Below are 24089 nucleotides of genomic sequence, written 5' to 3' on the forward strand. Positions count from 1 at the left end.
TTGCTGATGTCAAAGTTAGATAAACCCCTACATCTCAACTGCCTTTCCCTGTTCTGGGCGAGAGACAGGTTTAAGGTTTGCTGTACTGCTACCCTGGTGTTGGCTGGAGTCTGCAGTGCGCACGTGCAAGCTCCAACTTTGGCAGGTGGAGCATGATGGGAAATACATAACCATAAAAAACATTGCAAAGGGGGTAGAGGTGTTGCAACTGTGCAGCTCTCTGACTGCGTTTGTGTGCAGCAGGCTCCAATGAGGCCTGCTGCACACATATAATAATATGTGCCCCCTCTTTCACCCACTACACCACTGCTCCTTGCTATCTTTGTGTTGCAACTGTCAGTTCTAAAGCCTTATGGGTGGGGGGCACATAAGCACACACTCAAAGCAAATAAGCACACTAACAGGTACACACACTTCTCGAGAAGATGTATTTGTTTGTTTCTCAGCAGCTAGCACAGACCGAAAAGTGACAAGATCTAAGAAGCTGATGTGAAACGGTAACAGTGATGTGTGAAGCAGAGGTGAAGAATGCAGAAACCACAGTGAGAGGTGTGTAGGAAGAAATAATGTGTACACAGCACAGAGGAGGAGCCTGTAAGGATTCAGAGACCCCTCTAAACCCCTCGCCCTCTCGTCACCTGCTAGAAATTACAGGAAACAGTGGTGGTGTAACGGTTTCTGACGGCCCACTCACCCCAGAGACCTGCACAGAGGAGTGCTGTTCTCTGGAGATCCTGGACGGCCAGACGCACAGACAGACTCCCCTCAGATCCACAAGGTTAAGATGCTCCTCCCACAGCTGCTGCTGGGTTGCCTGCTGACACTGAATACCTGTGGAGGTAAGAATGCAATTTAGAAACTCACATGGGGAGGGGGTTGAAAAGGAGGGCACAAAATTACATTATCGTCATTTAGCAGACGCCCTTATCTAGGGCGACTTACATTTCTACAGCTGGGTATTTTGGGGGACACAAAATTCCAAGCCCATCTGACTAAATGTATGTTTGTCACAGTGGCACTCTTAAAGTTTGTAGCTCCGACTATGCCACTGGGGATTTGCATCCCAGAAATATATTGCCCTTCACCAAATGCTGCCCAGGTTCGAAATAACTTTGAATGGGAGCCACACCACCACCCAAACACCACAGCATAGGCAGCACAAGCATCAATGAACAGTATATTATTCTCACATAAGAACTCTAAAAACAAAAGTAAAATTTAACAAAGATAAAAATATAAAATAAATAGCAGCAAGGGTCCAGTGTATTTCTGGAAGTGGCAGTTCAGCAAATCAAAGAAGCCAGTGGATAAAACTGGAGTCCCTATAGTCTTGAGCCAGTCAGTCCTCTGCAGGCTCTAGCGTTTCCGTTTAGGGCTCCACTCCAGATCATTAGCCGCACTTTCTCCTAGGCTAAGACAAAATAAAAACAGCAGTCACTGTTCTTAAAATTATAAAAACCCTGGTTAAAATAATCTAAAATCTTTAAAACCAGTCCTGGGTTCAGCAACAATTATCAGTGGGGTACGGGAAATAAAACTATCACTATCGTTTTATGAAATACGTGTTTAACACTCGAACCACCCCCCCCCCCATTCAATCCAATCACCACTCGGCAGAAACTGAACCAGTATGTCCCATTGGTTCATATTGGCTCTGGGGAGAGCACATCCATTACGAGTCTCCAGGTGCGGCGTGTAGTGCATTCAAATCAGTGCCATTAATGCTACAAAATAAATCTCATGAAATATAAGGAGTGTACAATAACAAAACCATTCAAAAAAATAAGAAACATAGTAATAATAATAGTAGTGATAATCAAAATGTAAAAATAAGTCCAATCATGAAATAAAAAAAATGCTCAAATAATTATGCACCAACGTCAGCCTGTGACATGTTTCTCAAGCCAACTCAGGCTTGTGTCATGTAATTTATGTAATCTACTTCCTCTCTTTCTCTCTCTCTCTCTCTCTCTCTCTCTCTCCACAGTGTTCAGCAGTCCTCTGTCCAGGAGCTCTATAATCGGTGGTCAAGATGCAAAGAAGGGACAGTGGCCCTGGCAGGTCTTTCTCCAGATCAGTCTGAAGACTGAGCCTACAAAAGCTCGGAGATGTGGAGGCTCCCTGATCAGTGAGCACTGGGTTCTCACGGCAGCGCACTGCTTTGACAGGTGAGTGTCTCCTGTGTGTCTTAAGCTCTCGAAACACACGCACACCAGCAGCGTGTTGCAGCCCATCAGACTCCAGCCTCCAGAGCAAAGGATACACTTGTGGATTTTTTTTTTAACATATGGTAGATCCTAATACAATTCATATACCAAGACTGGGCCCTTTATTTAAAATATACTGGGATATGCTTTGAATATATTTCAGTCTGTCATTCGCAGATTTATTTATATGTGCAAAATGAGGTTCATTGCTTACATCTGTTTGCAGTGGGGAGGTGTGACATCTCTAATCTCCACTTTCAAAGGTCAGATACATCATGAGCCCCATTACAGATCTGTCAATGCTGTTCTGTTCTATAATAATAATAGTATTATTTCAGTCCCTATAAGCTGGATAATGCTACGGTGATTCTGGGAGTGTCCAAGCTGAAAGACCCCAATCTACACACACGGACCATGAAGAAGTTCATCAGACATGAGAAATATGTGATTAACAAAAGCGAGAAGGGCCACGACATCGCCCTGGTGGAGCTCAGCGAGCCAGTGTACTTCACCCAGTACATCCAGCCAGTCTCTCTGCCCGAGGCTGCGGCTGATGACTTTACTTCGCACTGGCAGTGCTGGGCTACAGGCTGGGGGGAAATCAAAGAGAACGGTAGGAGCAAAGCTGAAATACTCAGATTGATCCAGTGGTAGACAGTGGGCTGGATCACACATATAGATCAAACATATATTAAGAATATATGATAGATATTATTATTATTATTATTATTATTATTATTATTATTATTATTATTATTGATTTATTAGCAGAGACCCTTTTCCAGGGCGACTTACAAAATATAAGAGCAATACAAAGTGCAAAAATACAGTGCAGTTCAAGGCATAATACATTTACAAATTCAAATTTACACAAGTGTACATGAGATATACAGTAAACAATATAAAGGAAGGAGGTCAAGGACTCAAGGGCAGGTCGTTCCACCACTTTGTGGCCAGGGATGAGAAGGAGTGGCTCTGGAGGAAGGAGAGTGGAGAGTAGGCAGGTTTAGTCTTCTGGCACTGGAGGAGCGCAGTGGTCTGGAGGGGATGTATGGAGAGACAAGTGTCTGAAAGTAACTTGGTGCAGTGTTGTCGAGACAGCAGTAGGTGAGGGTCAGTGTCTTGAACTGAATGCGTGCCGCTATCGGAAGCCAGTGGAGGGAGCGGAGCAGTGGAGCAGCGTGTGCGAATCGAGGCAGAGAGAATACCAGACGAGCCGCAGAGTTCTGGATGAGCTGGAGCGGCGGGTAGTAGATGCAGGCAGGCCGGCCAGGAGGGAGTTGCAGTAGTCCAGGCAGGAGAGGACCAGTGACTGGACGAGCAGCTGAGTCGAGTAGTTCGTGAGGAAGGGACGGATTCGGCGTATGTTGCTCAGGAAGACTCTGCAGGTGCATGTCAGCGTGGTGATGTGCTGAGTGTAGGAGAGCGCAGGATCGAGGGTGACTCCTAGGTTCTTAGAGGAAGAAGAGGGAGAGATATTTGTAGATTCCAAGGGGATTGAGATGGAGAGATCAGCAGAAGGTGAGAGAAGATCCAATTTGGAGAGGATGAGCTTGAGGTGGTGTGAGTGCATCCAGGCAGAGATAGCAGACAAGCAGAAAGAGATGCGAGAGGGGATGAGAGGGTCAGAAGAGGGAAAAGACAGGAAGATCTGGGCATCATCTGCGTAAAAATGGTAAGTGAAACAATGGGATGCGATGAGGGGGCCCAGGGTTCAAGTGTAGAGAGAGAACAGGAGGGGGCCCAGGACAGAGCCTTGGGGTACGCCTTTGAGGATAGGTTGGGGGGTGGATGAGGAACCTCGCCATGGCACTTGGTAGGTCCGGTCGCTCAGGCAGGAGGAGAACCAGGTGAGAGCAGTCCCAGAGATTCCAAGGTCAGCGAGGCAGGAGAGGAGGATGGAGTGATTGATGGTGTCAAATGATGTGGAGAGATCAAGGAGGATGAGGACTGAGGAGAGGGAGGCCGCTTGAGCACAGCTGAGGGAGTCAGTGACTGCCAGGAGAGCCGTCTCAGTGGAGTGAGCTGTGCAAAACAAGGAGAGCAGGTGCTCAGTATAAATGAGACAATTAAAAGACTGTTTTGTCCAGAGCCCGCAAGTCCCACCTTAGTACAGCTTTGGCCGAACTAAGTGCTTGGATATGTGTGATCCTTTGCTTCAAGCCTGAATGTGGGCCTTTGTCTGTATATTTAAAATACATTGGATATATTTAAATATATTTACATTTATTCATTTCTATAATATATGTACAACAAGTTAAATACATGTACTGTAACGTACCATAGGGTTCCGGCCACAGACTCAAACCCCATTCTTCTGCACCACAGTGCAGTGACTTTACCATATCATTAAAAGGCCTATTGTCTGGCTGCATGAAACACCTTGAGTACTATTAAGTAGTTAACTTAAGGATACTTTCCCTTACCTAAGGGGATTGAATAAGAGTTTTGCGTAAACCACCTTAAGTATTCCCCTTAGGTTAGGGAGATCCTGTTGGGTGTCTTGCTCCTCAATAGACTGTAAACTTACTCAGTGCTGCATGCCACTTACCATAGAAACAAGTACAGTAAAAGTAAAAATTCTGATGTATGATGAAAACTAAGTTGTTTGATGCAACTGTCCACAGCCTCTTAGCGAGGTTTCAGAATCGCTATAATATGGTTTACAGACTAAAACATCTTTGAAATGTATCTAATTTATTTCTTATATACAAAAAAGGGGCCACTTGTGTCATATGAAAAAGATATGGCTCACACATTTCAGCAAGACATTAAAAATATTAATATTTTCCATATGGGCCCTTAGCATTTATATCCTGGATATACTATATACACTCACCTAAAGGATTATTAGGAACACCATACTAATACTGTGTTTGACCCCCTTTCGCCTTCAGAACTGCCTTAATTCTACGTGGCATTGATTCAACAAGGTGCTGAAAGCATTCTTTAGAAATGTTGGCCCATATCGATAGGATAGCATCTTGCAGTTGATGGAGATTTGTGGGATGCACATCCAGGGCACGAAGCTCCCGTTCCACCACATCCCAAAGATGCTCTATTGGGTTCAGATCTGGTGACTGTGGGGGCCAGTTTAGTACAGTGAACTCATTGTCATGTTCAAGAAACCAATTTGAAATGATTCGACCTTTGTGACATGGTGCATTATCCTGCTGGAAGTAGCCATCAGAGGATGGGTACATGGTGGTCATAAAGGGATGGACATGGTCAGAAACAATGCTCAGGTAGGCCGTGGCATTTAAACGATGCCCAATTGGCACTAAGGGGCCTAAAGTGTGCCAAGAAAACATCCCCCACACCATTACACCACCACCACCAGCCTGCACAGTGGTAACAAGGCATGATGGATCCATGTTCTCATTCTGTTTACGCCAAATTCTGACTCTACCATCTGAATGTCTCAACAGAAATCGAGACTCATCAGACCAGGCAACATTTTTCCAGTCTTCAACTGTCCAATTTTGGTGAGCTTGTGCAAATTGTAGCCTCTTTTTCCTATTTGTAGTGAAGATGAGTGGTACCCGGTGGGGTCTTCTGCTGTTGTAGCCCATCCGCCTCAAGGTTGTACGTGTTGTGGCTTCACAAATGCTTTGCTGCATACCTCGGTTGTAACGAGTGGTTATTTCAATCAAAGTTGCTCTTCTATCAGCTTGAATCAGTCGGCCCATTCTCCTCTGACCTCTAGCATCAACAAGGCATTTTCGCCCACAGGACTGCCGCATACTGGATGTTTTTCCCTTTTCACACCATTCTTTGTAAACCCTAGAAATGGTTGTGCGTGAAAATCCCAGTAACTGAGCAGATTGTGAAATACTCAGACCGGCCCGTCTGGCACCAACAACCATGCCACGCTCAAAATGGCTTAAATCACCTTTCTTTCCCATTCAGACATTCAGTTTGGAGTTCAGGAGATTGTCTTGACCAGGACCACACCCCTAAATGCATTGAAGCAACTGCCATGTGATTGGTTGGTTAGATAATTGCATTAATGAGAAATTGAACAGGTGTTCCTAATAATCCTTTAGGTGAGTGTATATACGGAATACATCACATGAAGCAAAACTCATTACATAGTTGTACACGTGTTAATGCAAGAAGAAATAAAATCTTTAATTAGTTTTTATCCTCAGTGTATCCATCAGCAGTAACACACAGCTGGTCTCTATCGGTCTCAGGGCTATAAACTTCACTCTATAACTCTATCTTGTCATTGTAGGTTAAACATGCTTCTGTTGCATAATCCCGAAGATGACAACAGGTTCATACAATTAAGATACATATGCAAGTGTGTGTTTCTCTGTCTCCAGTGCAACTGAAGGAGCCTTATAATCTGCAAGAAGTCCAGCTGCCCATCATAAAAAACAAGCGCTGCGAACAGATGTACAAGAAGCCACCGAAGACAGATCTGCCCAAGATCAAAATCACTTCAAAGATGATGTGTGCTGGAGACAAAGCTGGAGGGAAGGATACCTGCCAAGTGAGTTGTAGACAACAGTCATTTGGCACCTCATAGAACAGACATCCGCGATGGCAAAGATGAAATAGCACACATTTCCAGGTGGCATACCATGCGGGATATAATGGCAATGAGCATGATGGAGAAATCTGCAATCTGTTCCTGTTGTTATACGAGTGTAACTGGAAGGTTTGTGGCTGAAATGTATTTATGTTGTTGGTGTCATGCCTGCAGCAAGAGCAATACATTGAAAAGTAAATAAGGTGGTAACCCATTTTGCAGAGTAGGTTTGTCCTAATATTCCAGGCAGCACTCTTTCAAATCTGGGCTCTATAGTCTAGAGGTACTTCTCTTAAGTTGTTAATTTAAGGAAATGTTTCCTTTACCTAAGGGGATTAATTTAGAGTATTGCATAGATCACCTTAAGTATTCCCCTTAGTTAGGAAAATCCCTTATGTGTCTTGCTCCTCAACTGTTTCTACAGCCAATAGACTGTAAGCTTACTGAGCGCTTCGGGCTGGTTGCCATAGAAACGGCAGGACGCCTCAGATAAGTGTTTTATGTAGATTTGCTCTAGGAAGTGGCAGAGACGAAACCCCAAATGGTCTGAAGAAGAACAAAAATGTTTGACTTGACGAGTACAGTGAAAGGAAAAATATGTTGATGTCCAGATTCAATCCTCAGGTGACACTAAAATCTGAGGGATGAAATAACAGAAAATGTAAACCAACAAAACATCATTATGCAGAGGAAAACTACTGAGGACAATTACTGAAATAAAATAAAGAACTTGTGTATTATATTGCTAACTGTAGATTTGTGAATATATAAAATAATAAATAACATTGGAGTGCTACTAGTACCTGTAGAACAGGGAGCAATGTGTGATTCCTTCTAGTTTGTGCTTCTAAACCCATCAGCATTGCAGATATTTGACATATTGAATGTCTCAACCAGTAGTTTTTTATCATTTCATTATCCAGTGTATCCACAGGATTCTCTCTCTCTGAATACCCTTGTGTGAAGCACTGTTTCACCTTCATTTTCAATGTGCAGAAATGTGGCCATTATAAAAAGGCTTTACGGTACCTGAATTGTTCCCTTATGTTTTTAATCAAAATGTATTATTTTTTGCATAAACTAACTTAACCCTGCTCTGGTACAATGAAAAAAGTTACATTGACCGTACCATTGGGGTGGGGTCACAGAGACCCCATGGTACTACAGCAGGGTTAAGTAAATATTTAAGTATATATATTTATGTGACCAACTTAAGTATGTTTCCTTACCTCCCTCTTATGTGAGTTTACTTAAGTTGTTTTATGCAAAACACTTAAACTTAAATACTAGTTATGATGAAAAGTAAGGGTAAAATTCACGTAAATTCACTGGGCCTTATACTCCAGACACTGCTCTCTCCAAACTGGTATGTATAATCCAGACAGCACTGGCTGATTGTGAGAAGATCTTCTATAAATTTGAGAATGATTGATGGAGTGAACCTCTGTCTCTCTTTCTCTCCTTCTCTCCCTCATTCTCCCTCTCCCACACACTCTTTCTACAGGGTGACTCTGGGGGTCCTCTTGTATGTAAGAGAGCAAGCTGCTGGGTCCTGGCTGGGATCACCAGTATTGGGTACGGCTGTGGAAACCCTGAATTCCCAGGGGTCTTCACCCGGGTTTCCAGCTTCCGGACCTGGATAAAGAAACACAGTGGGGTCTGAGGTTCCTACTGGGGACAGCGCCCCCTACCTGGCTGGCTGGCTCACTGCACACTCTGCTGCTCCCAGATCTGATCTCTGTTCAGACCAGCAGTTTATATCACCTGCACTGTTCCCCCTGTCCCCTCTGTCCCCGTGGCTCCCTGTCCTGTTGTGTGTGTTTTTCTGACGGACTCTCTGACATCTCTCCCCCCAGGTCCCCCCCAGTCCTAGTGTGTTTATTACTGAGGGACTCCACATTATTTCCTGCATTATTTCTAAAGCAATCACAGTACATTCAATAACAATCAATAACAAATATTATAATTAAAATACCTGTTCTATATATAGCAATTAGTATGATTAAATACATACAGTGGGGGAAAAAAGTATTTGATCCCCTGCTGATTTTGTACGTTTGCCCACTGACAAAGAAATTATCAGTCTATAATTTTAATGGTAGGTGTATTTTAACAGTGACAGACAGAATAACAACAAAAAAATCCAGAAAAATGCATTTAAAATAAGTTATACATTGATTTGCATGTTAATGAGGGAAATAAGTATTTGACCCCTTCGACTTAGTACTTGGTGGCAAAACCCTTGTTGGGAATCACAGAGGTCAGACGTTTCTTGTAGTTGGCCACCAGGTTTGCACACATCTCAGGAGGCATTTTGTCCCACTCCTCTTTGCAGATCCTCTCCAAGTCATTAAGGTTTCGAGGCTGATGTTTGGCAACTCGAACCTTCAGCTCCCTCCACAGATTTTCTATGGGATTAAGGTCTGGAGACTGGCTAGGCCACTCCAGGACCTTAATGTGCTCCTTCTTGAGCCACTCCTTTGTTGCCTTGGCTGTGTGTTTTGGGTCATTGTCATGCTGGAATACCCATCCACGACCCATTTTCAATGCCCTGGCTGAGGGAAGGAGGTTCTCACCCAAGATTTGACGGTACATGGCCCCGTCCATCGTCCCTTTGATGCGGTGCAGTTGTCTTGTCCCCTTAGCAGAAAAACACCCCCAAAGCATAATGTTTCCACCTCCATGTTTGACGGTGGGGATGGTGTTCTTGGGGTCATTCCTCCTCCTCCAAACACGGCGAGTTGAATTGATGCCAAAGAGCTCGATTTTGGTCTCATCTGACCACAACACTTTCACCCAGTTCTCCTCTGAACCATTCAGATGTTGGCAAACTTCAGACGGGCCTGTACATGTGCTTTCTTGAGCAGGGGAACCTTGCGGGCGCTGCAGGATTTCAGTCCTTCACGGCGTAGTGTGTTACCAATTGTTTTCTTGGTGACTATGGTCCCAGCTGCCTTGAGATCATTAACAAGATCCTCCCGTGTAGTTCTGGGCTGATTCCTCACCGTTCTCATGATCATTGAAAGTCCACGAGGATCTTGCATGGAGCCCCAGACCGAGGGAGACTGACAGTTATTTTGCGTTTCTTCCATTTGTGAATAATCGCACCAACTGTTGTCACCTTCTCACCAAGCTGCTTGGTGATGGTCTTGTAGCCCATTCCAGCCTTGTGTAGGTCTACAATCTTGTCCCTGACATCCTTGGACAGCTCTTTGGTCTTGGCCATGGTGGAGAGTTTGGAATCTGATTGATTGATTGCTTCTGTGGACAGGTGTCTTTTATACAGGTAACGAGCTGAGATTAGGAGCACTCCCTTTAAGAGAGTGCTCCTAATCTCAGCTCGTTACCTGTATAAAAGACACCTGGGAGCCAGAACTCTTGCTGATTTATAGGGGATCAAATACTTATTTCCCTCATTAACATGCAAATCAATTTATAACTTTTTTAAATGCATTTTTCTGGATTTTTTTGTTGTTATTCTGTCTCTCAATGTTAAAATACACCTACCATTAAAATTATAGACTGATCATTTCTTTGTCAGTGGGCAAACGTACAAAATCAGCAGGGGATCAAATACTTTTTTCCCCCACTGTACATTGAAAATATGGTTATTTGACATAAATTATTCTAAATGAAACTGTGATAACAGACGATTTTAAATTACAGTAAAACGCTTCTGGGAAAAGAGTGTATTTCTGTGTGTCCAGATCATTCTCTGTGTTCATTCCTGAGGGCTGCCCTGCTCTCTCCTCTCCCACTGTGATATCAGCTGCTGCTCTTGGCTCTGCTCTGCTATGAGAGATCAGTTGTACTGAGACTCTGCTGAACCGCAATAAACCTGCAAAGCATTCAAACACCTGGTCTGGGGCTGCACTTCTTTAATGATTTATTTCTCCACAAATCTGGAAAAGTTGTGCAATTGTTCCAGTTAAAATAACGACACAATTTAAGCTGTTACAAGTTAAGGGCCAATGAAAATAATGTGGCTCTCTAACACTAGCATTGTACATCTTAGGTCAGATTACAGGAGACCATAGCACTGTACAATGAATGCCAAAGAGACGTAAATATAAAATAATACAAATATATATTTTTTATATTTTCAGTCTACATAATACATATAACATTTTTTTTTCTTTTTTGCATTATTGAAGCGTTAATTCATTATAGTTGCTCATTTGCCTTTGTGCACTGATAACACACAGCACAGTTACTCTCTTATGATTCTCAAACTGCAGCTCCTGTTTCTGAGATATTACACTTGAACTTCGAATTTCAATGCAATAGATATTTCAATAAACCATCTTCATTTAGATCTTTTGTTGTTTCTTGGGGTACTATTTATATATTAATGAATTTATTAATTAATTTGGAACTATAACTTGGTTTCATAAAAGGCTGATATTTCATGTTTATTTTGTTGCCAACTCAACTATTAATACTAATGAGATGTGATTGAAGCCAACAATTTGGGGACATTCAAAAATAGACTGGATAGGATCCTTGGTTCACTAATGTCTCGGTTCCACTGGTTTAAGCGTCGTGTCGTGTCATGACGTACCGGAGTCCCAGAGCTTTTTTTGCAAAAGCAGTCGCTGAGATCCGTCCTGAGGAGCAGCAGCGACTGTGGGTTTGATTTGTGTTCGTGTTACAAACACACAGAAACACTGCGACTCACCTGACGAGAGAGGACTGTGTGTCTGTTTTATTATTTGTGCTTTACAGGACTGGAAACAGCGAATAAATACACGTTTCTGTTAGAGATATTAGAAGAGCTGGACGTGTAGAGACGACATTATATTCACACAAGCATGTTCCCATAAGAATACGTTTCCATGCGCGACAATAATACTAAATAGCGAATATGTATTGATATTAATATCGTCATCATTTTGTGCTGGTATATATATGTATTTTAAACGCACACTTATTACTCTTACTACAGATTTGTAATGCAAACGATACTTTTTGCCGTATTATTTATAATGTACTTATCAGATCCTTAACCAGGGCAAGTTACAGTTGAGACAAAATCCACACGTTTCACATTAATCATCCAGATACAATATAGCAGCTTTAATTGAACTAAAGTGCGCGTCTCAGTCATGGCGTTTATGGACACATTTATGAATCCAGTCCTTATGTTTTAGAGGAAACCCAGATCTGCTGTATTAATTTACTCATTAATTTAACTTGTAAATGGACACGTTAATGACTCGTGTTCCTTCACACTGACTGTGTCTGGATTGTCCTGCACACATTCACACACACAGCTGTCATTCAATATTAATACATTATTATCCTGCAGTTTATTGTCACTAGTCTGTGAATCACAGTGTTTAATGCACTGGTATGAACTGTATCAGTCATTGTCTCTGTACTGGATTTCACTCCATGCTGTCATTTCTTGGTGATCGCTCGGCTCTTGAGATGAGATCTTCACACTGTGTCTGCTGTCCTCCTGTGTCTCAGTCAGACTCGCTCCTCTGATAGAGACTCGTGTCCTCAGTGGACGGACGTCACGGCGCTGTTAACCGGCTCAGAACAGGCGCGTCCGGACGCTCCGCCGGTGGAAACGCGGCAATGGGTTGAATGGCCTCCTCTCGTTTGTAATGTTTCTTGTTTTTTTGTTCTTATACTGATTATCAGAAAAGCGGTTATTGATTATTTTCAATGTTTATTTTCCAATTTAAGTAGAAAATGGTGGAAAACGACCTAAAACATTATTGAAAAATACAATAAAAATAAAAAATAATTGAGAGAAAGTTAAATCCTCTTCATTATCAATTTGTTAAATGTCCAGTTATGCTATTTCAATATACTCTTACCAGAAGCTATAGGAAGTGGCCATGCTGTGTAAAATAGTTATTTTTTTGTAATTGAAACAAAGGCAATGAAACAAAGTAAGAACATGAACTGAGAACTAACTTACAGAAGATCCTATGGACAGAAGCTGGGGTGCCCCTGGATGTGCCTGATCATTAATGGTCCCAAATTATGGAGTGAATTCACTGTAAAAATTAGCGAGCACAGAAATACAACTTGTACCTTCAAAACTACACTTACGGTTTTTATTTTACGCTTGCAAATTCAATTCTGCGCTCGTTCAATATCGTTTACATATTTGCAGTTTCGTTTTCACATTTGCAGTTCGGTATGCGCATGCGCAGTTCTTTCTGACTGTTTTCACACCGACTCAAACACAGCGCGTAGTCAGGCATCCTAGATGATCACCGCACTGTCGATCTCCATTAAATCACACATGGCTGAGCACACGGCAGCAGAGGGACAGTCTAAAACAGCTTAACGTGTTTTAATGTGCTTTAAGCATAACCATTACTTTGCAGAGTTTGTACGTTTAAAGGTAGGCACGTCCTACTATGAATAAAGGATGGATATGTTTTTACTAACACAGACAATATGATTATGACCTTACTCTGTGTATAACAATTCACTTAGGTGAATATCACTTAGAAAACGCTCAACGTGACTTACTGTACTAAAACAGCCGTTTACATCCCATCTATAAATGACAAGACTGACACTTTCCAAACTGTTACACAAAAGATTGGATGTTTAAAATGACATTAAAAGCATAACTGTCTTGTCTTTTCTAAGCCCTATTGTATTGTAGCCAAGCTGCATTGTGCTTAATGTGGTTTACTGTACTTAAAACTTAACCATTGATATCCAAATTTAATAAATGACAAGACTGACGTGATGTTGATTTTGATTGTGTTAAATTAAACGCCTCTTCATTTGTATAAGCCTGGTAAGTGCGAGTCTTGTCGTTAGTAAAGCTGGATCTAAGTGCTTTGCTTAAGTACAATAACCACATATAAGTTTTCAATATGAAGCACAATTCACACTTGGCTACAGAAAGGCTTAACGAGATACTTCTGCTTTTAATATCAATTTGAACATTACATAATTTGTCTATCAGCCTGGGTGGTGCCAGTCTTGTTAATTATAAAGTTTAAATATGAATGGTTCTATTTTAAAGTACAGTAAAACACGAGTTCAACATTAAGCGCAACTACTTCTGGCTAGGGCTGAACACGACACTTTAAACACTTAACTGTTTGACCTCCTTTCCTACAATGCGCGGTGTTTTTCACTATGTAGCCGATCCAGGCCGGTTTAGTGGATTGATGTCTCTGCTCTTAGAGAAGTGCTGTCGGACTCTGGTTCTGGAGGGGCTTCTGGGGCCGGTTGCACTAAAAAGGTCTTATTTTAAGTCTTAGCCTTAGTCTAAGTCCTGTGAAACTGGACTTGCGTTAGACCTGTGGGTGAGACCGCTGCACGACACACAACCCCGCGGGTCTCACGTCAGCCCTGGCTCACCTGATGTTGCTCAGCAGCAAAGTCTGGTCTTATTATTTTTATGAAGAACGAAAAAAAAAAAAAAAAAATCTGCTTGTAAAGTAAAAAATACAAATTTCACAGAAAATGAAACATTTGCGATAGTTGAGCAACTATAATAAAACGGGTATAAAAATAAAGCCTGGAATGAAATGCCATCAACCCCGCCGTAGTGCGCACTGTAAATGTATTTTTAAATTCGTTTTTAAAAGCACTTCGTTTCACGTCACTGTTCATGTTATGTTCAAATACAGTACAATCAATAATAGAAAGTGTATACTACGTTTTTACGTTTAATAAGCACGTCGAGGGGGCGACACTTCCTGCTTTTCCTCAGTACATTTCTAACCCTCTAGTTACAAACCTCACTGAGCATCATCTGATATAATAGCTGAAACACTTGTTCTATTAAACATATATAAATACATCACATAATATGCATATTGTTTGGGAGTGGTGTTTAATACAAATACTCATTTTAAAGTATGCTTATTTGTATAGTTACAATTATTGATATATATATATATATATATATATATATATATATATATATATATATATATATATTGCTTATTTTACAGCTGTTTTACTGACTACATAACAACAGGACATTTACATATTTAATAATACTAATAATACGATTCTGAAGATGTCGGCCCCATTCAAACCAAAAAAATTAAAACTAGGTTCAAAGAGAGGACCTTTAATTACATTGAATTGTTGGAAATACAGAAGGGAAATCTTTTGTTGTAAAGGGAAGAACTTGATTTAGAAATCAAAAGTTATAAATGGCAAGATTCGAGTTTAATGGGGAAGGAGAAAAGTATTATTGTAATTTATTAAGAGTTGTTGGTTGTAAATACAGTTGTCATTCTTTATAATAGATACTAGATAATAGGTTTGTCATAGTTCACCTAAAGTATGAATACAGTTTGTATTCATTAAATTAAACATTTCAGTGTCAAATTAGTTGCAACTATTATTAGTTAAACTTCCATTACTTTGTATGTATGCCCTTTCATATAAAAAAATCGAAATTACCTGGCATATGTGCTGCCATGTTGGTTTCATGTCAGTTTCTATAGCAAGAGATACCTTTCCCCCATTTAAGCCTGGTGTAGAGTAGGCTTAAAAAATGACTTCAATTTAAGACCAAACTGATTTTTTTTTTTTTTTTTTGGTGCAACAGGCCTATTTATTTTGGGCTTAAATTTAAGTCTAAGGCCTAAAAATGGTCTTAAAAGCATTTAAGACTTTTTGTGCAACCGGCCCCTAGTCTTTGTCCAGAGAGGAGCTCCGGATTACTCTGTCAATTTAATTATTTTGACAGTTCAGTTCACATTTTATTTGTCAGAACTAAAAAAAACTAAAAACAATATAGAGCTTCACACAACCTTGCCAGAACCAAATGTGTTGAGTGGGGAGGGGCTATCTAGATGGACAGATAAAAAATGATTAAGGATTACTCACATTTCTCAAAAAGATGTATGTGATGTTTCTCGAGTAGCCCGCATACTGATACATGATCTTTTCTCAGAAACAGGGAGCTGTGGTTTCTGTGATGTATAGATCAGATGGGAGAGATAAGAAACCCACAGTGACAGATCTGCTGCAGAGAGAGATCAGGTGGATCACACCATCATATAAGGATTCACAGATACCCTGCTAGACATATCTGTCATCAGATGACCAACACCACAGGCCACCTTCTGACTCTGCAGTACTTATACAAATAAAGAATATATGAATTCCTTGTATAAAAATCAGCAACAATTGTAGACAAAACCTGTGAATGATATTTAATGACCCAGATAATTATTTCTTTGCATGCTTATGAAAGAAAATCATAAAATGCATTGTCAAGAATAATACCTTTCCTGTGTAATAGGAACACTAGTTTTACCTTCTTGTCACCATTTAGTACAGTCAGATGTCCAACTTACTCAAGGATGAATAAGATGTTCAGAGAAACACAACATTGAAATAAAATAAAAATGTAACTCAAGCCAACAATGATCAATCACCCAATTAACATTCCTCAGTGTACATTCACTAAACTCCCATTGGACCAGCACCACACATCCCTTCCCTCTGTTCTGTATTTAAACCCTCTGTTAGTTTCATTCTATACTGAGTCTTCTCAGTTTTTCTGTATTTCTAAGTGTTCCTCTTGTATGCTGATCTCACGGTTTCCTGACCTTTATTTACGCTCTGTGTTTTTGACTCCTGGATTGCCCTCTGACTGTTTGTACACCTGATCGATCGACCTACTGCCTATGACCCCTACCACTGCTTTTGCATTGCCTTGTTTGACAGCTCTTTGACCTGGACTGTTACACACCTGCTTCTTCCCACACTTGAGTCCACCACTTCCGTGACAGAAGACTTAGCCAAACCATGGATGCAGCGGGACAACCCGAGCTCCATACCGCCCTGAACCATCAGAGCTCATTACTTGAAAAATATGAAGTTCAGCTGCACATCTGCACAGTGCCCTTGATGAACTACTATGGAGGCTCCCTCCCAGCGATCCACCAGCAGTGCCTCCATGTAGACCAACCCCCTTGGCAGCAGTACATGCAGCAGTGTGTCCTGTTCGTCTTGCCACCCCAGATAAATGTTCTTTGTATTTCGCTCAACAGCCTGCTTCATTTCCCATTGAGGAAGCCAAGATAGCCTTCGTCTTCACCCTCCGCATGGGCAGGGTGCTGCAATGGCTGTGTGGCACCAGCAGGGAGACATCACTAGGTCCTTGAAAGCGTTTCTAACACACTTCAGGGAAGTGTTCAACCACCCTGCTCAGGGCAAGGACTCTGGTGAGCAACTACTTACTCTTCGCCAGGGCACATCATCCACAGCGGATTATGCCCTCAAGTTCCATATCCTCACAGCCAGCAGTGGATGGGGTGAGCAGGCTCTCCTTACTGTGTTCTGCCAAGTTCTCCACTATGATTTACAGTCCAAACTTGCTTGCAGGGACGAAGCTCTAGGATTGGAATGACTCATTCAGCTGGCAGTAAGATTGATAACCTGATGAGATCCAGACGGAGATGTCCCACTGCTGATCCTCCTTGCCAATCAGACCTCCTCTCTTTGTAACCAGTGTGCTGTCCAAAATGGAGTCCATGCAATTGGAACGTACATTGAGAGTCCGCTGCTTTCCACGCCATCGGACATTTCCCCTGAGTATCAGGACATGGCTGCCATATTCAACAACCCAGGCCACCAAATTGCCTCCTCATTGTCATGGGATTGTGCCATAGATCTCCTCCCGGGCTCCTCTTCACCTAGAGGTCACATTTATCCTGTTTTCCTCCCAGATCCTCGTGCCATGGAGGAGTATATCAAGGAGGCCTTGGAACTGGGCATTGTCCGCACCTCCACATCACAAGTTTCTTCTTCGTGGCCAAGAAGAATGAATAGATTACCGTGGACTAAACACGTGTGAAAAACCACTACCCACTGCCCCTGGTACCTGCAGCCCTGGAGCAGATTGGAGGAGCTCGGTTCTTTACCAAACTAGACCTACGCAGCTCATAAAATCTGATCAGAATCAGAGAGGGGGACATATGGAAAACGGCGTTCATCATGAATAGTGGGCATTATGAATATCTAGTCATGTCCTTCGGTCTCGCTAATGCTCCCTCTGTCTTCCAGGCATTCGTCAATGAAGTACTGAAGTTTTCTACATCGTTTTGTCATCGTGTACATTGACGATATTTCGATTTATTCCCAGACCCTCTCTGACCATATCTCCCAGGTTTGCCAGGTTCTCCATTGCTTGTTGCAGAATGACCTCTACATCAAGGCAGAGAAATGTGAGTTCCATCGCCAGAGCATTGGTGTCCTAGGTTACATCCTTGACGCTGATGGACTCCACATGAACCAGGATAAAGTGAGTGCTGTTAGCCCCAGTAGCCCCAGCCACAGACTGTCAAGGATTTGCAATGTTTCTTGGGGTTTGCTAATTCTTACAGGCGCTTTATCTGGGATGCCAGTGGAGGGGGGTTCTGTTACATCTCTCCACACTTCCTCAGACAGTCTAGACAATAGTGGGTGGTCAGGATGCAGAAAAGGGATGGTGGCAGGTCTTTCTCAAGATCAGTCTGAAGTATGAGCCTAGATACAGTACCAGCTGTGATCAGTGAGTGCTGGGTTTTCACTGCAGCGCACTGCTTTGATAAGTGAGTGACTCCTGTGTCTGTATTACAACTATGAACACTATTACATCTCCTACTGTTAATAACTCCGCTTATTATAGTATCACTACAGCAGCTATTGACATTAGATAACCATTTGTCTTAATAGTAATGATAAAGATGATGATGTTTGTACAAATAATGATATATTGTATAATAATAGTTTTTCTCGATTACTTGAGCACATTTGACCAAACAGAATTAGCTTTTTCAAAACAATGAACATGCAGCCCCAAACTAAAACATGTTGCCAAAATTACACATTTCATTTGTAAAATATATTGTAACAATTGCAAATCACCCTGGATAAGTGTGTCAGCTAAAATTAATATAATATTTAAAAAAATATCTATTTGAAAATGCTTGTCACATGAAGAGGAGGCCTGTTATACATTGTTCTAGTATCACTACTGTCACAATAAACCCTATTACACAGGCCTTTATTTTATCTTCGGTTTTCCCGACGACATATCTTTAAGACATCTTGTGTGCACCTGGGAGTGTACAAGCTACAAATACGCAATTCACACGAAAAAAGAATTCCCATGAAGAGGAAGCCCATCGTGCACGAAGAGCATGTGGTTAATCAGACCCTCAAAGGCTATGACATCGCCCTGATGGAGCTCAGCTGGCCGGTGTCCTACACCCGGTACATCAGCCCTGTCACTCTGGCTGAGGCTAATGCTGATGACTTCACCTGGGGCTGGGAGTGCTGGTCTACAGGCTGTGGGAACATCGGAGTGAATGGAAGGAGAGCAGCGACTGTGTACTGATTTCACGAGATTGAATGATACAGTTGTAGTTTTCACCTTTCATTGATTTTGATTATGTGGTGGTTAACCCATACACCCTCACACACAAATACGCACACTTTCCTAACTTAACTTGGTAAGTAATCAGTAACCTGGCACCGCTGCCATATTTTCCAGGCAGAATTAGAGTTCAACAAATTCTGAGAAGATGTCTCTGATTTCTGTCTCCGTGGGCAACTCTGCCAGTAGAGATGCAGAGGATCATCCAACTGTGAGATTGTGATTATGCTAGTAATGCTCTAGTTATGCTTAATCATGAGTGGATATTTCTTCAAATTTTGTTATAGATTTTATTTTCAATTTTCAGCAGTGCATCCATTCTCTAATTTTACTGTGGGTGTGACATTGCAAGGTATGTTTCACAGTCTCTTTCACACTCTAACACACACACACACACACACACACACACTCACTTACTCTTTCTCCCTCTCTCTCCCTCTCTCTCTCTCTCTCCTTGGTCTCTAGACTCTCTACCTTTACCTAAAACAGGAAATCCAGACCTACAGGAAGTCCAGACCCCTGTCATAAGCAACAGCAGATGTAATTAATTGCGTGGTCTTCCTACCAGAGATGACATGCTGTGTGCTGGGAGTGGAGGGAAGGTACCTTCCAGTAGGGTCACAGCCAAGGCAATTAGCCATTGCATTATTATTATTATTACTTTTGTTATATATAATGTTTTAAGCACTTCTCGAATTCAACAGCCACATACTGAGTTCTCTTGACTGCAGGCTTTCATTGTTGTTTTTTAGCTCTAAACCGAACAGTACAAACTGGTTAAGAATAGATTTCAGTAGAGGAAACATTTGCTCTGACATTAGAGCACAGACAAAAATGAATAAAAAGACTGACTGTTGTACTAATTTCTCTCTCTCTCTCTCTCTCTCTGGGAAGCCTCTGGTGTGTAGGGAGGGCAAAGGGCACAAATGGATCCAGGCTGGGATCACCAGCATGGGCTATCACTGTGCGACAACCAAGAGACCTAGCATCAAGACCAAGGCTTCCGCCCCAGGATAAAGCAGCACAGTGGTGTCTGAGTCTCATACTGAGGACAGCACCCCCTACCTGGGTGGCTGGCTCACTGCACGCTCTGCTGCACCCAGATCTGATATCTGTTCAGACAAGGGCTGCATCACACATTTGCTCCCTACACCCTTCGACAAGTGTACACTTTGTGTGACGTTGTGCTTACGTGTTGTGCACTTGGAGGGTGTAGGGTGTAGGGTGAAACTAAAAGCACTCAAAAGCGGGACACACTTCAGCATCAGCATTCAGCACCTTTGCCTTTGACTGAAAAAGTACCTGTGCAGTCTTTTCTTGTATTTGTATTTAATTAAAATAGTAGTAGTATTAATAATAATAATAATAATAATAATAATAATAATAATAATAATAATAATAATAATTATAATAATAATTATAATAACTTTGAAATACACTGTTCATTAATATCACCTCCTAGTTTTATATTATACTACTTCAGTAATTAATTAAATTATAGTTTTCAAAACATTTTTTGGTTTAACTTTCTAATCATATATTTAAATCATGATTATATATTCATTTTATTGTATCTATCTATGTATTATTTCCTTTATACATAATTTAACAATTTCTACAACTGTCTAGCTAACATTTATATAAACCCGCCGCTGCCATATTTTCCCAGCTGACGTGTCTCCGCCTTTAACACAAAGAGTTCTGGGACTTCAGCACTAAAACACTTCTGCATAAGTGTGCTCTTTTGTTCACTCCATCAAAGGGAGCACTTAAGGGCACAAACCACTCCCTAAGGTATTGGGACACCCTTTAAGATGGCCACCATAGTACTTCCGCCCTGCAAGGGAAGGGAACGAGGGAACGAGGGAACAAGTGTGCGATTTGGGACGCAGCCCAGCAGTTTATATCACCTGCACTGTTTCCACTGTCCCCTCCTCTGTCCCTGTGTCTCCCTGTATTGTTGTGTGTGTTTTTCTGAGGGACTCTCTGTCATCTCCTCTCCCCCTGTCCTAGTGTGTGCTAAAGCAATCACAGTATATTCAGTACCAATCAATAACAAAAATACAGTTAAGATACCTTAATGTATCATTAACTGTATCCTAACTGTATGATTAAGTACATAAATTGAAAATATAGTTATATACAATTTTGACACTTGATTATAACAGACAATTATTAATTACATTAATGACACTTTTGAAGAAAGACTATATTCCTGTGTCTCCAGATCATTCTCTGTGTTCATTCCTGAGGGCTGCCCTGCTCTCTGCTGAACAGCTCAATAAAACCACAAAGTATTCAAACACCTGGTCTGGGGCTGCATTCAAATACCTGTACAAGCTTTACACTGAATCGATTTAGAACCTCCAGAAGCAATGCAACACTCTTTTCAACATTCTACTATGACTACTACTACTAATAATACATTGTGTATTATTTTATTAAAGTACATTTTTTAACTATATAATTACTATGGACTCTGTGAGCTACACAATATAAAGAAAAAGGTGTTGTGGTCAGCAAATCATTTCAAAGGTAACAGCATGCAGAGGCAAGTTTAAATGCATATCTATACATGATGGAATATTGTGGGGTACTTTATATGACGGATACTATATAAGATCCCCCTCCCAGCTGATTAACAACAACACGAAAAGGAGATATTCCGGAGAAATGGGTGCACTTAGATAAGAGCCTACAGCTGCAGGTCTTTAATGCTACATCTCTCACTGCATAAAACAAGCACAGCACCTACTTCCCTGCACTGCACTGTACCTAAGGGTGAAGACAGGCAGGTGAGAGATGGATTGCAAGAGACCAGTAGTGAGGAAAGAGGAGTCTTGTTTATTGGTTACCCAACTTGACCACTACTGAGTCACGTATGATACAATTATTACTAATATACGTTTCTTATTTTGTTTTGGAAAGTGTAAGTCTGTCTTCCATACTGGAAACTTAGTTTTTATAATTTTTAGTCGTCATGACCTTCTCTAGCCGTTCTGCAACTGTTGGATGGTTTTCCCAAGATTATACTTTTTCCTTTTTCCCAGGAACGGATTTTAATCCCCTGTCTTATAGGGTTTGGGAGGACTGTAACTATAATATAGTAACTGAATAATGCTGTGGCAACAAGTGAACACAGTAAAAAGTGACGTGGCATTAGAAGTGTGCAGACTCCAGGGATGTTTCTAAAACATTAGAAAATGACATAAATAACCACAATGAAGAGAAACAATTTTAATAAATGTCAAAATCAAAACACAAGGAATAGACAGTTTCAGGGGCGGTTCTAGCTTGTATGGCTCCCTAGGCAAACCCCCCTTCAGTAACAACAAAAAAAGCACCATTCTGCACTAAGTGTAATTTTATAATCATAACATTTAAAACTATATAAATATAAAAATAACTACAAAAATAAGACTCATAAAATCAAAAATAAGTAACAAAGACCAATAGAAACAACCTGTAGTATATAAATACAAATAAAAAAGAGAATCAAATTATTACACCATCCATCCATCCATTTTCATAATCACTTATCCATGTGGGTCGCGGGGGACGCTGGAGACGATCCCGGCAAACATAGGGCGCAAGGCAGGAATACACCCAGGATGGGACGCCAGTCCATTGCTGGGCACACACACACACACACACACACACACACACACACAGGAAAATTTTCGCACAAACCAGAAAAAAATGTAACAGTATTTCTGTGAAACTACACCCATTGAGGCATGGACTCCACTAGACCTCTGAAGGTGTGCTGTGGTATCTGGCACCAAGACGTTAGCAGCAGAGCCTTTAAATCCTGTAAGTTGCAAGGTGGGGCCTCCATGGATCGGACTTCTTTGTCCAGCACATCCCACAGATGCTCGATTGGATTGAGATCTGGGGAGTTTGGAGGCCAAGTCAACACCTCGTTGTTGTGTTCCTCAAACCATTCCTGAACCATTTTTGCTTTGTGGCAGGGTACATTATCCTGCTGAAAGAGGCCAATGCCATCAGGGAATACCGTGTCCATGAAAGAGTGTTCATGGTCTGCAACAATGCCCAGGTAGGTGGTACATGTCAAAGTAACATCCACATGAATGGCAGGACCCAAGGTTTCCCAGCAGAACATTGCCCAAAGCATCACACTGCCTCTGCCGGCTTGCCTTCTTCCCATAGTGCATCCTGGTGCCATGTGTTCTCCAGGTAAGCGACACACACACCCGACCATCCACGTGATGTAAAAGAAAATGTGATTCATCAGACTAGGCCACCTTCTTCCATTGCTCCGTGGTCCAGTTCTGATGCTCACGTGCCAATTGTAGGCACTTACAGCAGTGGACAGGGGTCAGCATGGGCACCCTGACTGGTCTGCGGCTACGCAGCCCCATACGCAACAAACTGCGATGCACTGTGTGTTCTGACACATTTCTATCAGAACCAGCATTCACTTTTTCAGCAATTTGAGCTACAGTAGCTCGTCTGTTGGATCGGACCACACGGGCCAGCCTTCGCTCCCCACGTGCATCAATGAGCCTTGACCGCCCATGACCCTGTCGCCGGTTCACCGCTTTTCATTCCTTGGACCACTTTTGATAGGTACTGACCACTGCAGACCGGGAACACCCCACAAGAGCTGCAGTTTTGGAGATGCTCTGACCCAGTTGTCTAGCCATCACAATTTGGCCCTTGTCAAAGTCGCTCAGATCCTTACACTGCCCATTTTTCCTGCTTCTAACACATCAACTTTGACGACAAAATGTTCACTTGCTGCCTAATATGTCCCACCCACTGACAGTTGTGATGATAATGAGATCATCAGTGTTATTCACTTCACAAATGCCAAAATCAAAACACAAGGAATAAACAGTAAAATAAAAAATAAAAATAAAAAATGTAACAGAATATACTGTGTAGATATGAACAAAATAATACAGTTGCTCTTGATATGTGTGGTCCCAGAGAAGGACCTATGATTAGT

The 24089-nt window shown here is 41.7% G+C and overlaps 1 protein-coding gene across 1 annotated transcript; it reads left to right on the forward strand.

The window, feature by feature from the left end:
• The first annotated feature begins 649 nt into the window (after nucleotides 1-649).
• LOC136768816 (tryptase-2-like) lies at nucleotides 650-8807 on the forward strand. Its single transcript, XM_066723196.1, has 5 exons — nucleotides 650-839; nucleotides 1988-2168; nucleotides 2546-2820; nucleotides 6536-6705; nucleotides 8249-8807. The coding sequence occupies exons 1-5, from the start codon at nucleotides 785-787 to the stop codon at nucleotides 8405-8407; spliced, it is 840 nt and encodes a 279-aa protein (XP_066579293.1). The 5' UTR covers nucleotides 650-784; the 3' UTR covers nucleotides 8408-8807.
• The last annotated feature ends 15282 nt before the right edge of the window (nucleotides 8808-24089 follow it).

The sequence above is a fragment of the Amia ocellicauda genome, chromosome 14 (genome assembly GCF_036373705.1).
Source record: "Amia ocellicauda isolate fAmiCal2 chromosome 14, fAmiCal2.hap1, whole genome shotgun sequence".
Lineage (NCBI taxonomy): Eukaryota > Metazoa > Chordata > Actinopteri > Amiiformes > Amiidae > Amia > Amia ocellicauda.

Excerpts from the sequence above, each read along its gene's own strand:
- LOC136768816 (XM_066723196.1), top strand. The coding sequence starts at position 785 with ATGCTCCTCCCACAGCTGCTGCTGGGTTGCCTGCTGACACTGAATACC. Across the intron at positions 840-1,987 it reads GACACTGAATACCTGTGGAG|TGTTCAGCAGTCCTCTGTCC; the intron begins GTAAGAATGCAA and ends CTCTCTCCACAG. Across the intron at positions 6,706-8,248 it reads GAGGGAAGGATACCTGCCAA|GGTGACTCTGGGGGTCCTCT; the intron begins GTGAGTTGTAGA and ends CTCTTTCTACAG.